We start from the raw sequence: 17,592 nt of genomic DNA on the forward strand, positions 1-17,592 counted from the left end.
CTCCGACCCCTTGCCTGTTTACATCCTGCTATCTAACCACCACCCCCTCGCTTGCACCTCTTGTAATCTGTCTGTCTCCCCTTCCTACTAGATTGTAAGCTCCTCCGAGTAGGGCCCTCTTCCCTCCTGTTGTCAAAGCCCACTTCTCTTCACATTTCACTCACAGCTCTCCTTTACTCCAACACTCAGTGACCATCTTCATACTCATCTCCATCATTGGCCTCAAGCCTCTAGTTGTATGTTGATTGGGTCCTCACTACTTACATTTAAGCTGTAATGTGTATTGAACTGTGGTGCTCTTTATTTGTACTGTATTTTTGTTATTTATTCAATGTTATGCCAAGTTTTGTCTCCCTGTATTGTTCCTTTGTACGGCGCTGCGAAACACTTGTGGCGCCTTATAAATAAAATTATAATAATAATAATAATAATAATAATTGTGGTGGTCCGGACGAACCCCTCCCGGCGGCTCCCCATTGTCTGGCCCGCTTGTAGTAGCGCTCCTGGTGTGGCGGCGGCCATTTTGGAGCTCCTTAATTTGGTGATCCTGCGGGGAATACAGGTTGTGACTGGAGCCGTGGTCCTGCTCACTTTCCTCCCCTCCTCTAAATCCCAGCAGTCACTTGTATCCTCTCCATACCGGAGGGTTTGGTGCTAGCTGTTCCATATTGCTGGTCATTCTCCCTTTAATTGGATTGATGCTATTGTACTGTGCTCCTCTGCACGATCTGTATTTTCAAGCCTCCACTCATAGTATCATGCGTGGTCTTGAAGCAATACATCTGGCTGTGTCTCCATGGGCCACTGAAAAATGTGGTGAAGTAGTAAATGTTGCTATACCCAATTCCTATGGCCATGATGCTCCTGCACCTGCAATAGCACATTTGGAAATATCCTGTCCCCTCCCCGCTGTGGAAGGTGATGAGGGGGTTAATATTGCTAGGTCTGTTCGTTACACTCAAATCGTATCTATATATCCTGAACACGTAGAGTCCACTGCACCCTCCATCTCCTACACCTCAGGGATGAGGACATGCTGCCTACCTACAGTGCTCTTATGAAACCTGCAGACCTTGTAGGACTATTGGCAGATACTTGTTTTTCTGTATCCGCCTATATGAAATCCAAAGCTGAGCTCACTATGTCTCCTGTGTGTGACCTTAATATGGTTACAATTTCTGTGCCCATCCACATCGTGAACATACGCATCTCTGCGGTTATATCCCAACTACAGTCTTATCGCTTCTATATATGCCTTAACATTATCTTGCAGACACTCCGTTCCCAATGATGACATTTCTCCTTAAGCTGGATGGATTGGAGTTTGGTAGCAGCACCCCTAACGTTATGATCCGTGATGTTGTTCTACCTCTACTTGGGACTCTTACCCTACCTATGTCCTGTTGGGATACACTGGGACGGCCGGACTGATATTCTAATTTACTTTACTATTGTGAAAGTTCTGCTTAATTATGTTTTTGTTCAATTTTTATGGCTGCTGTTGAAGATCTTTCTTCTCCTTAGTTGACCCTAAACGGAATACTCTGTGAATGTCTACTTATATATCCTTGTGGAGGGAGAGCCAGTTACACCCTAGTCAGGGGTCATTAGTCTTTTGTCCCCATAGGTATATATGGTTGGGCGGGGGGGGGGTTAGATATTTAGTGTTAATGGGAGGGGGGTAAGAAGTTTAGGGATCCAAGTATACCTGCGTTGGGGATAGGTCATACAGGATGGGGGGTTAATGGATGGGTTGCTTTAATAGGGGTTTCTATTTTTGCTTTGGGATATTGACACTCAAATACCAATATTCTAGATCATTTTCTCTGATTTGGTATGTAGACATTTTGTGAGGAGTGACTCGTACGGTAACTATGGCACGTCTGCACCACATGTACTCCTGTTCTACTATACTTGATATTTACCCGAATGGCGCCTTCAGGTATTTCTGATACAATATCATATACGGGAAGTGCTATGTATATCCTGTAATTTTATGTTGTAAAATGTTCTGATCTCATGATGTACTATGCCATACAACTGTCGTAAACCATATGTATATTGAAGTGTCTCCCTGTTAGCGGGTTCTTTTACTTTGTAAAAATCAATAAAAATTACAGAATTAAAAAAACAAAACATTACATATGATCAAAGTGAATCAGCAAGCATATATATATGATGGCTAAAATATAATAAACATTATCTCTAACCACAAGATGTAAAATAATGCTAGATAATTAATGCATTGTATATGTACAACCGAGATCACATCAGTGTGCGTAAGTCCTATTGCCTTTCACCAAAACCTATGTGCATGGCCTTCTTATATATATATGATGCAGTTACTATGGTTTAGGGATGAGGGGGCTCGGATCTCCGAGATCTGAGGCCCCGAACCCCCCCCCCCCCCCCCCGACCTTCACGATCGGGTTTTCCCACCAGCCTTAAAGGGGGCACTGGCTCCATTGCCTCACGATGTTCCGCTTATTAGGTCTGTATTTCAAGGTGGTTGGCCCGGTGGCAGTGCTAAATACAGCGCCAGGGCAGGCCCCGTGCCCTTACTTATGCAGCAGAGGCTCCAAGGTACTTTATTGCTGTGGCTGCTGCGGCTGCTGCGGCTGCTGCAGCGGCCAACCGTACCCAAGGCTGTCTGCATTATCTGGGCGTCACCAATGCTGTGTGTGTGGGGGTGGGAGGGGGGGCACTACCATCTATGTCGCCTCCAGGCACCTGGTATGAACTTACACCACTGATAGGAATTGTGCAGGACAGACCTGTCTGTCTGCGAGTGGGTCCTTCTGCTCCTGATGAAGCTGGAAGGCTTAACCCAGAGAAAGGCGTAAAGCTGAACCCCCCTATCCTTGACACCCAATTTCCTGAGGATCGCTATCCTGCAGCCATATGTACTGGGTAAAGGACAAGCTATTTCTCCTATGGAAACACTCCAGTGTAAATACTTACAGAGACCCTATTCAGCAGTGCCATTCCAGCTAATCACCCATGTCTACCGGACATCCCGACAAGAACATTTTGTGGCAACCAGCTATCCACATTCTGGACTACTATGACCATCTGGTAAAAATCACTTATGTTGCTTTATTTTATTAACTTTATAAAAGCAGCACCAGGCACAAGGGCCGGTCCTTGTTCCCAAAATACAGGGGACAAAATGAATAAGGGTCCCCCGTATTTCAAGAACCAGCACCGGGCCCAACCAGTCAGCAGGGTAATGTCACAGCTGGGGGGAGACTTTTTAAAAAAGTCCCCCTCGGCCAAAGCATTTACCCCCTGACCGTCAGCATGGGCAGGGATCCTGGGGAACTGGGAAACCCCATAAGAAGGGGTCCCCTCCCTCTAGTATTTCCTGGCCCATGCTGAAGCCCGGGGCTGTCTCTGATGCCCCTGGGTGGTGGGCATTGGGCTGATAAATGTGTAAAAGTAGAAGAAACTATTGTGCATTGTTGTGGAACAAGTCCCAGCAAGCCTGCACCACATGCGGGGACTTGGAGAACCACAAGTCCCAGCATGTGGGGCATTAAAGGGCCCAACTTGTAGTTCCACAGCAGTACAAATAGTTAAATAAATACACACACACACCAGAGAAATAAATACGGAGCTCATTCATACAGATACCTACCTATGTTGATAGTAGTTTGGTCCCCTTGTCCAGTAGAATCCATGTGGGGTTGATGTTGAAAGAAAACACACTCAACTGCCGGCTTCAGCGCTTCTCTGGGACCCCTGGAACTCTGTGTTTACATCTGTGGCTCCACCCACAGACCGGGAGTTAGGCCCACCCACTAGCCAATCATGATTGGAGAAATCCTGATGACCAGACAAGTCTCCAAATGGTCCCCAGACAAGATAATGTGGTCTAGACCAGTGGAAACTGCTTGGCAGGATTTAAGATTACCTTTGTGTACCAAGCCTGTCATTCAAGCTCCTGACTTTAGAAAACATTGGGGCAGATGTATTAAGCCTTAACAAGAGATAAATTCAAGTGTGATAAGGAGAGATAAACATCCAGCCAATCAGCTCCTTACTGACTTTTTTTAAACACAGCCTGTAACATGGCAGTTGGCAGGTGATTGGCTGGATATTTAGCTCTCCTTATCACACTTGCATTTATCTCTTTTTAAGGCTTAGTACATCTGCCCCAATTTGTGCTACAGACGGATGCCTCTGGGACGGATGCCTCCGGGAGCAATCCTCTCCCAAGAGGTGGATGGAGAGAAGTTCATCTTAGCCATAAATTATTGTCCAGAGAGCGCAAGTCCTCAACTGTTGAGCAGCAGTGCTTGGCCATTAAGTGGGCAGTTGAGTCATTTATGTATTATTTATTGGAGCAAGAGTTTTTGTTGGTCACAGACCATGCACCCTTACAGTGGATGCATACAAACAAAGAGGTGAATGCTCGTGTGACCCATTTTTAGCCTTGCAGCCATTAAGGTTTGAGGTGAGGCATCGTCCTCTATTAGTAGGTCCTGATCCTCCAAGCAACCCTAAGGGAGGATAAAGAAGGGAGGTGGTTGACCTCTGGAAAGTGGTGGAGGGCTGTGTACCCAGGCGGATGACAAGTAGGGCTGGGTGAGGCTGAGAGCTCACCTAAAAATTGTGTAGCTTCACCAGGGTGGTTGATGAACGTAATGTGGAGGATCCAGACCAGGTTTTGGTAGCAGTAGAAGAATCCAAAGCGTGTAATCAGCAGCATCTGGGATTTCCTGATATAAGGGTTTCCAGGGCAGAGTCACCTTGCTCTTTATGGTGGATTAGCTACCCAACTGATAGTTTTATGGTAGGGACCATTGGAGCCTTTCAATAGTCTGCTATGCTGAGTGCCTGTATGCTACTGCCTGTAATACCAACTGACTGCATATGGATTGAACCTGCTATGCTGTGACTTGATGTACAAAATAAATCACCAAAAGTCTTCATCTGAGTCCCCGTGTTTACACACTGCACCAATGCTCTATGGCCCTTATTCAATAAGGTATGACTGTAACATGCATTTACAGACTTCAAATTGCGACCACATCCCGGAAGGATGCAATTGCACTTTGAGTGACAGCAGCTGGCATCAGGGAAGGGGGGGGGGGGGGGTCCATCACAGCATTTTCTGAGAGTGGTCCAGATTATGCAGGTGTGTTTTTTGGGGAGGCTGTCTGACATCACACACAATGGCTGCAACAGGAACCATGGCAGCAGTGTCCCTAACGTCACAGCCAGGCTGCGCAGGTTGGGATCTATTCTAATCGCTGCAATTGCTACGATCACTGCGATTCTAGTAATGTGATCCCAATTAGACTCTGATGGCATCACTAGGTGGACCTTAGATTGATGGACGGCCTTGCTCTGCATTGGACAGGCCCAGCATGGGATAGGAAGCAGTAGCTTGGTACTGCATGCTTGGTACTGCATGCTTGATTGCCATCCCATCCCATTTAGCAGAATCTGCTACTGAACATGAATACGGCAATATATACATACATTCATAGGTTTGTACAGAACATGGACATATGCATTAACTTCTACATTTCATTACCTCAGTAAAAAATGTATTTATCCTAGAATAGTCCTTGTCCTCCCTCTTTCTATTTTGTATATTTTATTTATGGAGACCAGCACCCCACTGTTTGAGTTCATCTGCAGTTGTACCATTTAGTTGTTATTATTATTAGCTGGGCACAGTTTTACCCCAGCACCTGTTTTTCTATTGTTTTTTGTTGTTGTTTTTTTACTTCCTTCAAGGCATTGCAGACATCTTTGATGACAGGTAGAAACTTACAGCAACAGGAGTAATTATTGTAACAACCAACATGCGGTGAGGTGAGGCACAGCCTTTCCTGTCATACTGTACTAGCGTATATGCCGGCGGTTTGAATTTATAAAGTATGTCAAAAATACTAATAATATATAAAAAGAATCTTATTTTTATTATGCTAATATTTGGACTAAACTTTGGAGTAAAATGTCTATGGCAGGTGAGGCTCCATTTTATGCACATATCTTATAAAAACTCAGCTAATCTCCAGCAGTGTATACTGCTGCACATGTGTATAATGCTGGTACAGTATGTACCCCATGGCTCATATATTGTGTGCAAATCTGGCTCTGGTACTTGCCAGGGACTCGAGTCATTTACCTCACTGCACATCCCTGGTAATAACGCCTGGCTGTCCAATGCCCTGCAATAAGTAGCTATAATGGGGGTGGCCAACCCGTGGCTCTTTTCTTAACCCCTTCCCGACATTTGACGTATATATACGTCATGGCCGGGATGTACTTCCCGACACATGACGTATATATACGTCATGACTTTAAACTGTCCCCGCGTCTATAGACGCGGTGACAGTTTAAACATGTCTGCTGTCCCTGACAGCAGACATGTCCCTGCATGCCCAGGGGGGGTGGCGATGCCTCCCCCCCGTCGGCGATCGCTGTAATTGGCTGTTCAATGTGAACAGCTAGTCGCAGCGTTTTCCTGTGTTACCGGTGAATCAGACGCTCGGTAACACAGGTGTCAATCACCGCCGGGTGTGAGGGGGGCATGAGGGGGTCACCGGTGATGACCACACCTCACCCCACCTCACCCCACCTGCCCCCAAGGCTGTGATTGGTTTGTCGGACCGACGGACCAATCACAGCCAAGGCGCGTCATTTAAACTAACGGTGACTGCGCTGCAGACGCCATTCCGGTCTGGAATTGCGTGCAGAGCGGTCACCGGCCACTCTGTCGTGATATACATACCTGAACCTTGCCTGATACTTACCTGATCACCACTGATCACCGCTGGTAGCGTGCTGCCAGCAGCTGGATGCTTCCTGGATCTTGTGACTTCCTGTGTCCTGCTGCTGCAGTGTCATAGAGTCACAGATCGTGAGAGATAGTGACAGAGAGTGATAGAGAGTGCTATATTTTGTGTCTGCTGCACCCCTTTTGTGCTGATCAGTATATCTGTGCTGATCAGCAACTTTTGGGTTTTTTTTTTTTTATATATATATATATATATACCTGTCAGTTGCACCAAAGGTTGTGCTGCCTGTGCAACTGACTGCTGCCCCCCCTTTTGTGCTGATCAGTTTAAATTAATTAACTGATCAGCAACTTTTTGGGGGTCCAGGTTTTTTTTTTTATATATATACCCTGTCAGGTTGCACCCACAGTTGTCTGCCTGCTGCCCCTCACTGCTAATCAGTGTCGCATCACTGCATCACTGATCTGCAGTTTTTTTTGGGGGGGGGATTGCATTGGGGTTTTGTTTTTACACCCACGTTGCTTTTGTGGGTGCTTTTGTGGGTGTCCTGTGGCCGCTGATCAGTGGCGTACATCACTGAACAGCATTTTTGGCACAGGGTTGATATAATTTTTTTTCTGCAGTTTTTTTAAATTGTTTTTTTTTTTTTGGAGAGTGCTGTGGTTTATTACACCCACGTTGCTTTTGTGGGTGTCCTGTGGCCGCTGATCAGTGACGTACATCACTGAACAGCATTTTTGGCACAGGGTTGATATAATTTTTTTTCTGCAGTTTTTTTTAAATTGTTTTTTTTTTGGAGAGTGCTGTGGTATTTATTTATTTTTTTAAATTGTTTTTACACCCACGTTGCTTTTGTGGGTGTCCTGTTGCCTTTGAGCGCTGTTCAGTGACGGACGTTACTGACCAACATCTGTGCTCAATTTTTGGCGCAGGACCTTTTTTTTTTTATTGGGATCAAATTCCTGTATAAAGTATTTTTTTTTTCTGCACTACATACACACTACACACTAAATACCCCCCGTGTTGAAATAAAGTTTGTACCCCCCCTACACTATACACGTGTTGAAACATTACACTTACAGAAACACAAAAATAAAAATGGCATCCCAAATGTCATCCCAGTCATCCAGAAGAATGTATTCAGCGGAGGAGGCATATGCCATGCTTGCCTCTGACTCTGACACAGCCAGTGATGCAAGCGGGGAATTTGAAGGATTCGTCTTAAGCTCCTCTTCCTCCTCTAGTGATGAGGGACCCCCTCAAAGACGCCCCCGTAGAGCAGCTGAGACCCCCCCCCAAATGATTGATCCCGTATGGACCCCACCACCAGACAATTTTGAGCCCCAGGTTCCTGAGTTTTTGGCCATCCCAGGAATCCAATTTGATTCAACAGGTCTCAGAGAAATTGACTTTTTCATATTATTTTTCTCTGATGATTTTATAAATTTAATGGTGGACCAAAGTAATTTATATGCCCAGCAGTTTATTGCTCAAAACCCCACGTCATGATTTGCTAGGTGGACCCCTGTAGATGCAGTAGAGATGATGACGTTTTGGGGTCTGGTGTTACATATGGGCATAGTAAAAAAGCCAGAAATTAGGCAATATTGGAGTACAGATGTTCTGTACAGCACCCCATTTTACCGTTTGGCCATGACTCGGACTCGTTTTGAGACAATCCTTAAATTTTTACATTACACCGATAATGCACAGTGCCCACCCAGAGATGATCCCACCTTTGACCGGCTATTCAAAGTCAGGCCGGTCATTGATCATTTCAGTGCCAAATTTGCAGAGATGTACATCCCTGAAAAATTTATTTGTATCGACGAGTCCCTTATACATTTTAAAGGAAGGGTTAAATTCCGCCAGTACCTTCCCAGTAAGAGGGCAAGGTATGGCATAAAAATGTATAAACTGTGTGAAAGCACCTCAGGGTACACCCACAGGTTTAGGGTATATGAAGGGAAGGATTCAAGAATTGAACCGCCAGAATGCCCCCCCTCCCTCATAGGTGTTAGTGGAAAAATTGTCTGGGATTTAGTGCACCCCTTCCTGGATAAAGGTTATCACCTATGTGGATAACTTTTACACTAGCATCCCCCTGTTTAAGGCCCTTGGTTCAAGAGGTACAGCAGCTTGCGGTACTGTGCGCAAGAACCAAAGAGGCCTCCCAAAAACGCACGTTGCCCAATTACTGAGAAGGGGTGAAAGCAGGGGAATATGCACCGAAAATATGTTGTTGGTCAAATATAAGGACAAGAGGGATGTCCTTATACTGACAACAATTCATGGAGACAGTACCACCTCCATCCCTGTACGAGGTACCAGTACCCACACCTCAAAACCTAATTGTATCCTAGATTACAATAAGTACATGGGCGGAGTGGATCTTTCAGATCAGGTACTGAAGCCGTACAGTCCCCTGCGGAAAACAAAAATCTGGTACAAGAAGCTGGCCGTGTATATCATCCAGATGGCACTGTATAACGCTTACGTGCTATTCCGTTCTACCAGCCAGAGGGGGACATTTATGCACTTTCAAGAGGAAGTCATAAAGGGCCTAATATTTGGGAACCAGCAGGCAGAGGGCCCCAGTACTTCTAGTACTGGCCCCCGTATTGTACCAGGGCAGCATTTTCCTAACGAAATCCCCTCCACTGCAAGAAAGGGCAGGACACAAAAAAGGTGCAAAGTTTGCTATAAAAAGGGAATAAGAAAGGATACTATTTTCCACTGTGAAACTTGCCCCGACAAACCCGGCCTATGTATAAAGGAGTGTTTTAAAATATACCACAAATCTATGGATTATTAGGTTCATCGTTTCACCGTGCTTCGGGGGTCTTGCTAATGCCACATAGCACCCACCATTCATTCCACCAGAATCTGAGCTGCAAAATCCAAAAATCACTCCTTCCCTTCTGAGTCCTGCCATGCACCCAACTGGTATTTTTTGGTCACATATGAGGCATTGCCATACTCGGGAGAAATTGGGGCACAGATTTTGGGGTGCTTTGTCTCCTTCATTCCTTGTGAAAATGAAAAATTTGGAGCCAGAACTGCATTTTTGTGTAAAAAATTTAATTTTTCATTTGCACAGCCCAGTTGTATCAAAATTGGTGAAACCCCTGGGGGTTTGAAATGTACACTATACCCCTAGATGAATTCACTGAGGGGTGTAGTTTGCAAAATGGGGTCACTTGTGGGGGGGGTTCCACTGTATTGGTGCTTCGGGGGTCTTGCTAATGCGACATAGCACCCACCAACATTCCACCAGAATCTGAGCTGCAAAATCCAAAAATCACTTGCAAAATGGGGTCACTTGTGGGGGGGTTCCTAACTTTTAGCATCTTATGGTGCCTAGAAACCTACATGGTGCCTAAAAAATAATCTCATAAAAAGGAGGCTCCAAAATCAAGTAGGTGCTCCTTCTATTATGAAGCCTGTGGTTTGGTCAACGTGCACACTAGGGCCACATATAGGATATTTATGAAAACAAAAGAATTGGGGGAATCAATTTTTAGTCACATTTCTCTAGTAAAATCTACTGTGTTCCTTAGAAAAATGTATTAAAATTGCAAATCTGCAAAAAAAAATGAAATTTTGAAATTTCACCTACACTTTGTTTTAATTCCTGTGAAACACCTAAAGGGTTAACAAACTTCCAAAATGCTGTTTTGAATACTGTGAGGGGTGCAGTTTTTGAAATGGCATCATTTATGGGGGTGTCTCACATACAAGTCCCTCAAAGTCACATCAGAACTGAACTGGTCCCTAAAAAAAATCAGTGTTTGAAATTTTCTTGAAAATTTGAGAATTTGCTATTCATATTTTAAGCCTCCTAGTGTCCAAAAAAATTAAAAGGATGTTGAAATAATGATGGAAACATAAAGTAGACATATGGTCTATGTTAGTTATTAACTATTTTGAGTGGTATGATTATTTGTCTCACAAGCAGAAAATTTAACATTTTGAAAATTGCTAAATTTTCCATTTTTTGACGACATTTTGGTATTTTTCACAAAAAAACACAGACTGTATCGACCCAAATTTACCACTAACTTGAAGTACAATGTGTCACAAGAAAACAGTCTCAAAATCACTGGGATAAGTAAAAGCAAAAAAAAGTTATCCCCACTTAAGTGATACATGTCAGATTTGAAAAAAAGGGCTCTGTCAGGAAGGCAAAAACATGCTGCGTCAGGAAGGGGTTAATGAGATGTGGCTTCTACACCTGCGGCACTGCCACTGTGGCAGTCAGAGGAGGAAAGCGGCAGTCAGAAGCCAGCACAAAGCGGAGTAGCACACAATCGGTGTGGTCTCTGTTAACAGCATCTGTCAGCTCTTCCAGCTGCCCGCCACCATGCTGACACTCCACTGATGTCTCTGTTCCCTGAGGATGTCAGCTCTTCCAGCTGCTACCACTGCTGACACTCCACTGATGTCTCTGATCCCTGAGGATGTCAGCTCTTTCAGCTGCTCCCACTGCTGACACTCCACCAGAGCCGGCCTTAGGCATAGGCAAACTAGGCAATTGCCTAGGGCATTTGGAATGCCTAGGGGCATCAGCAGCTTCTGCTGATTAAAATGATATGCAGCATGCCTATACTCTGTGTGTGGGTGAGGCTGTATCTGCATATGAATTAGTGTATTCATGGAAATCACTAACATATGCAGGTACAGACACAGTCGCACACAGAATATATTCATGCCACATATCATTTTAATCATCGGAAGCTCCTTGTGTGTGCTGGTCATAACAATGCAAATAAGACGAATTTTCAGCAAAAAAGGCACCCAACGTTAGCAGAACTGGCCAGGAGCTGCATGGCCTATTGAGTCAAGATGTATGAGGAAACATCTGTATCCAAGCAGAGGCAGAAGTCACAGTGTTAGCGGCTGTGCGAGTGCTGTCTGCGGGTGGGTTGGTTGTGCAATAGTGTGCAACATATGTGTAACAGGCATTATGTTCGTCATGTGTATTATGGCATTAATAATGTGCAACATATGTGTAATGGGCATTATGTGTGTCATGTGTATAAGGGCATTAATAATGTGCAACATATGTGTAAGGGGCATTATGTGTGTCATGTGTATGAAGTTGGCATAATGTGTAAGGAGCATTATGGTTATAAGGACATTAATAATGTGTGTCATGTGTAAGGGGCATTACTGTGTGGTATTATCAGGGGTGCCAAGAGAAAGGGGTAGAGGGTACAAATTACCCAGGCCAAAGTCTGATGGAAGGGCCCAGTGGGGGCCCCGGGCCCCCTCCCCTTAAGTGACAGCAGCAGCTGCAGCTCTTCTCCTCTGCCCAGCACACACTGCTTTGTGCTGAGTTGCAGTGTGGCCATGGAGGTGCTTAAAAGGGTATAATGTAAATAATGTGAGGAGTAATGTACATGAGGTAAAGTGGTACTACTGGGTGATGTAACGTGAATAAGGGACACCATCGCATGATATAATGTGAATAAAGTTGCACTACTGTGTGGCATAATTTGAATTGGGGGTAGTATTGTGTGGCCATGCCCCTTCCCAGCAAGAACACACCCCTGTTTGGGCTGCGCACTGAATGTGTGCACTGTTTCTATTTAAAATATTGCTGGTAGGAGCACCAAAATGATGACTGCTATGATGAGGGTTGATGGTGCTGGGAAAGGGAAGCAGGGTCAGAGGCGGAACTAGTGGCGGTGCTAGGGGGCACCAGCCAAAATCTTGCCTAGGGCGTCATTTAGGCTAGGGCCGGCTCTGCACTCCACTGATGTCTCTGTTCCCTGACGATATCAGCTCTTCCAGATGCTCGCACTGCTGACATTCCACTGATGTCTCTGATCCCTGAGGATGTCAGCTCCTCCAGCTGCTTCCACTGCTGACATTCCACTGATGTCTCTGTTCCCTGAGGATGTCAGCTCTTCCAGCTGCTCACACTGCTGACATTCCACTGATGTCTCTGTTCCCTGAGGATGTCAGCTCTTCCAGCTGCTCCCACTGCTGACACTCCACTGATGTCTCTGTTCCCTGAGGATGTCAGCTGTTCCACCTGCTCCCACTGCTGACACTCCACTGATGTCTCTGTTCCCTGAGGATGTCAGCTCTTCCAGCTGCTCCCACTGCTGACACTCCACTGATGTCTCTGTTCCCTGAGGATGTCAGCTCTTCCAGTTGCCCTCCACCATGCTGACACTCCACTGATGTCTCTGTTACCTGAGGATGTCAGCTCTTCCAGCTGCTCCCACTGCTGACATTCCACTGATGTCTCTGATCCCTGAGGATGTCAGCTCTTCCAGCTGCTCCCACTGCTGACACTCCACTGATGTCTCTGTTCCCTGAGGAGCATTTTTAGCTCTTCTACAAATCCCCCCGCTATGCTGACACACCGCTGAGTTCTCTTGTGTTATGCTTTACCACCTTGGCAAGTCCAGCCCTTTTGCTTGGACGAAATTCTAAAATGAGATACCAGGGAGGACCCTTTGGTGGCCATCTATATTTCAGCTCCTCAGGGGTGTGTGTATGCTGCTCTCTCCAGTGCTTTGCCCTATTGGTCCAGCTTTCTTCCTAGGCTTGTAAGTTATTTTAATCAGTAGTGAGGGGTATGGATTGAGCTGTAGGCTTAGCGTGCAATTGAATCCTGCTAGAATACTATAGTAAGGTCTCATTTGGCATTTTGTAGTGCTTAAACAAGATTTTTTCTATGGCATAAATGTGCCGCATGTAGCTAGGCCACAAAACATTTAAAATGGGGAGTGGACTTGTGGGCATGGAAATGGCTCTTGTTCTTACTATAATATATTTTTGGGCTCATTGCCTTTGATTGGCTGGCCACCCCTGAGCTATAACCTTTATGAGAACTACTTTCTTCCTTCCAACTTCTTACTTCTGCATAGGCCACATTGCGGCCTGTTAGAGACGGCTTTCTGCATCCACTTTCTATTTTAGAATTTAAACATTTCCTATTATTGCTAAACAGGTTGCACTGATGGTTCCACAGAAGCAAGGAAGGAAGGTTGGAATGGAATAAGACCTAATACGCAGTCATGATTTAAGAGACAAGGTAGGAAAGACAGTAGGGATAGGAGACAATGGGAGGCAGACATAGTGTACACATAATAAAGTGTAAAACAAATGATAAAAGGTACCTTGTGGTAAGGAAGATCGCTTGAAGGATCTTGGAAGGGTAAATGAAAAATGGCGCCCCTGGTGTGAACTTTCTCGTCTTTCACAGATACTTTTAGACCTTTTCTTGCACTCAACTGAGAGTCGGTCTTTACAGTGCTTGTGACAGGTAACCCCACAGGCTGCAGACAAAGCCATAACAAAAGGGTAGCTCAGTAATTGTCTCAGGTGAACTTCTATATTCTCACAATCATCACATAAGGACTGAGGTGAAGTCAGTATTCTACGTGCTCCGTAGCCGGGCAGAGGGAGCCAGAGGCGATGCCGAGTTGTATGTCCTTGTGGCTGAAGGGCATGTATGAGTAGTACCAAGCAGGAAGCGGGGGGGGGGGTGGCATGTTTGTGAAGTTTGACTATGGTGCGCTTGGTGTGCTGGTGACACTGCTGCCTAAGTTGTGCATGCATGCAGACGTGGTCGTTTCCAGGAGGACCTCTTGCACCAATGATGGGGTGATGCAAGTTTTTGCTGCTATATCTATTGTATTCTAACCGGTAATATTCCACGGAACATCACTGCATGAGGTTATGATGGAACGTTGAATCAGCCCCTATAGGATCATACTGGCAATCGTCTTACACTAGGTGATATATATGGTTAATGATATGGACGATGTCCATATAACAATGTCCTTATCACCCAGTGTGTACAGTCAATGTCATTAACGAAGCATGTGCCCCCCCCCCCTTCGTCTGTACATGCAGCTAAATCCGACAATATTGTCAGTAACTGCATGCACGGAGTGGGGAGCGGGGGGCGGGTGATGTCACTGACTGATATTGGGCGTACACACTGATATTGGTCAGCACCACTGATATAGTTGACAATATTCACTCTAGAACCAGCCCAGTGTGTACACCGTACTATAGTCAACATGCGACTGAAAACATTACATGAAAATTTAATAATAATAATGATAATATGACTCTAATACAGTCTGACAGTCAGCATTAAAATATGGAGTTAAACACGCAGAAATGTGAAGAGCCCTGAGTCACACAGCAGAGTAATGGTAGGAGAAATGAGAGATAATTAGTAAAGACCTGTGGATGAGGATCTGCAGAGAGGTTAAATCAAGTAGAAGGGAATTGCAATAGTTAAGATAATAATATCTTGCTAGTGTTGTATGCAAGAAGCAACAAGAATGTCACTGTGTGCAGCCATGGGAATTACAGTATGATGTGATGATGGCGTGTTGGCAGTAACAGAGATATAAGTGAAGGGATGCTATAAGGTTCGCAGTAGATAATGTATGTAGGCTTCCATGCACAGGATGGAAGAGGAGAAATATCTGCAATATGCAATCCTACCGGTGTTATGCTGAGCCAGGTGCCAGGGGAATTCTGCACATGTGTGGTTAGTGCTGACCCACTGACCACGGGGGAGTTCTGCGCATGTGTGGTTAGTGCTGACCCACTGACCACGGGGGGAGTTCTGCGCATGTGTGGTTAGTGCTGACCCACTGACCACGGGGGAGTTCTGCGCATGCGTGGTTAGGGCTGACCCACTGACCACGGGGGGAGTTCTGCGCATGTGTGGTTAGTGCTGACCCACTGACCACGGGGGAGTTCTGCGCATGCGTGGTTAGGGCTGACCCACTGACCACGGGGGAGTTCTGCGCATGCGTGGTTAGTGCTGACCCACTGACCACGGGGGAGTTCTGCACATGTGTGGTTAGTGCTGACCCACTGACCACGGGGGAGTTCTGCGCATGTGTGGTTAGTGCTGACCCACTGACCACGGGGGAGTTCTGCACATGCGTGGTTAGTGTTGACCCACTGACCACGGGGGAGTTCTGCGCATGCGTGGTTAGTGTTGACCCACTGACCACGGGGGAGTTCTGCGCATGAGTGGTTAGTGTTGACCCACTGACCACGGGGGAGTTCTGCGCATGCGTGGTTAGTGCTGACCCACTGACCACGGGGGAGTTCTGCGCATGCGTGGTTAGTGTTGACCCACTGACCACGGGGGAGTTCTGCGCATGAGTGGTTAGTGTTGACCCACTGACCACGGGGGAGTTCTGCGCATGCGTGGTTAGTGCTGACCCACTGACCACAGGGGAGTTCTGCGCATGCGTGGTTAGTGTTGACCCACTGACCACGGGGGAGTTCTGCGCATGCGTGGTTAGTGCTGACCCACTGACCACGGGGGGAGTTCTGCGCATGCGTGGTTAGTGCTGACCCACTGACCACGGGGGAGTTCTGCGCATGCGTGGTTAGTGCTGACCCACTGACCACGGGGGAGTTCTGCGCATGCTTGGTTAGGGCTGACCCACTGACCACGGGGGAGTTCTGCGCATGCGTGGTTAGTGCTGACCCACTGACCATGGGGGGAGTTCTGCGCATGCGTGGTTAGTGCTGACCCACTGACCACGGGGGAGTTCTGCGCATGCGTGGTTAGTGCTGACCCACTGACCACGGGGGAGTTCTGCGCATGCGTGGTTAGTGCTGACCCACTGACCACGGGGGGAGTTCTGCGCATGCGTGGTTAGTGCTGACCCACTGACCACGGGGGGAGTTCTGCGCATGCGTGGTTAGTGCTGACCCACTGACCACGGGGGAGTTCTGCGCATGCGTGGTTAGTGCTGACCCACTGACCACCGGGGGGTTCTGCGCATGCGTGGTTAGTGCTGACCCACTGACCACCGGGGAGTTCTGCGCATGCGTGGTTAGTGCTGACACACTGACCACGGGGGAGTTCTGCGCATGCGTGGTTAGGGCTGACCCACTGACCACGGGGGAGTTCTGCGCATGCGTGGTTAGTGCTGATCCACTGACCACGGGGGAGTTCTGCACATGTGTGGTTAGGGCTTACCCACTGACCACGGTGGAGTTCTGCGCATGCGTGGTTAGTGCTGACCCACTGACCACGGGGGAGTTCTGCGCATGCGTGGTTAGGGCTGACCCACTGACCACGGGGGAGTTCTGCGCATGTGTGGTTAGGGCTGACCCACTGACCACGGGGGAGTTCTGCACATGCGTGGTTAGGGCTGACCCACTGACCACGGGGGAGTTCTGCACATGCGTGGTTAGTGCTGACCCACTGACCACGGGGGAGTTCTGCGCATGTGTGGTTAGGGCTGACCCACTGACCACGGGGGAGTTCTGCTCATGCGTGGTCAATGCTGACCCACTGACCACGGGGGAGTTCTGCGCATGCGTGGTTAGGGCTGACCCACTGACCACGGGGGAGTTCTGCGCATGCGTGGTTAGGGCTGACCCACTGACCACGGGGGAGTTCTGCGCATGTGTGGTTAGGGCTGACCCACTGATCATTGGGGAGTTCTGCGCATGCGTGGTTAGTGCTGACCCACTGACCACGAAGGAGTTCTGCGCATGCGTGGTTAGTGCTGACCCACTGACCACGAAGGAGTTCTGCGCATGCGTGGTTAGTGCTGACCCACTGACCACGGGGGGAGTTCTGCGCATGCGTGGTTAGTGCTGACCCACTGACCACGGGGGAGTTCTGCGCATGCGTGGTTAGTGCTGACCCACTGACCACGGGGGGAGTTCTGCGCATGCGTGGTTAGTGCTGACCCACTGACCACGGGGGAGTTCTGCGCATGCGTGGTTAGTGCTGACCCACTGACCACCGGGGGGTTCTGCGCATGCGTGGTTAGTGCTGACCCACTGACCACCGGGGAGTTCTGCGCATGCGTGGTTAGTG

The 17,592-nt window shown here is 47.2% G+C and overlaps 1 protein-coding gene across 5 annotated transcripts in view; it reads right to left on the reverse strand.

The window, feature by feature from the left end:
- The window catches only part of RASGRP2 (RAS guanyl releasing protein 2), a 151,193-nt gene that overhangs the window by 23,121 nt on the left and 110,480 nt on the right, over positions 1-17,592 (reverse strand). For all 5 annotated transcript variants that reach the window (XM_083164806.1, XM_083164805.1, XM_083164807.1 and 2 more), the window contains exon 15: positions 13,892-14,050. In XM_083164806.1, the coding sequence (XP_083020932.1) occupies positions 13,892-14,050 (159 nt within the window). The remainder of the gene's footprint in view (positions 1-13,891; positions 14,051-17,592) is intronic.

This window comes from Crinia signifera, chromosome 11, assembly GCF_055691185.1.
Source record: "Crinia signifera chromosome 11, ASM5569118v1, whole genome shotgun sequence".
Taxonomy (NCBI): Eukaryota; Metazoa; Chordata; class Amphibia; order Anura; family Myobatrachidae; genus Crinia; species Crinia signifera.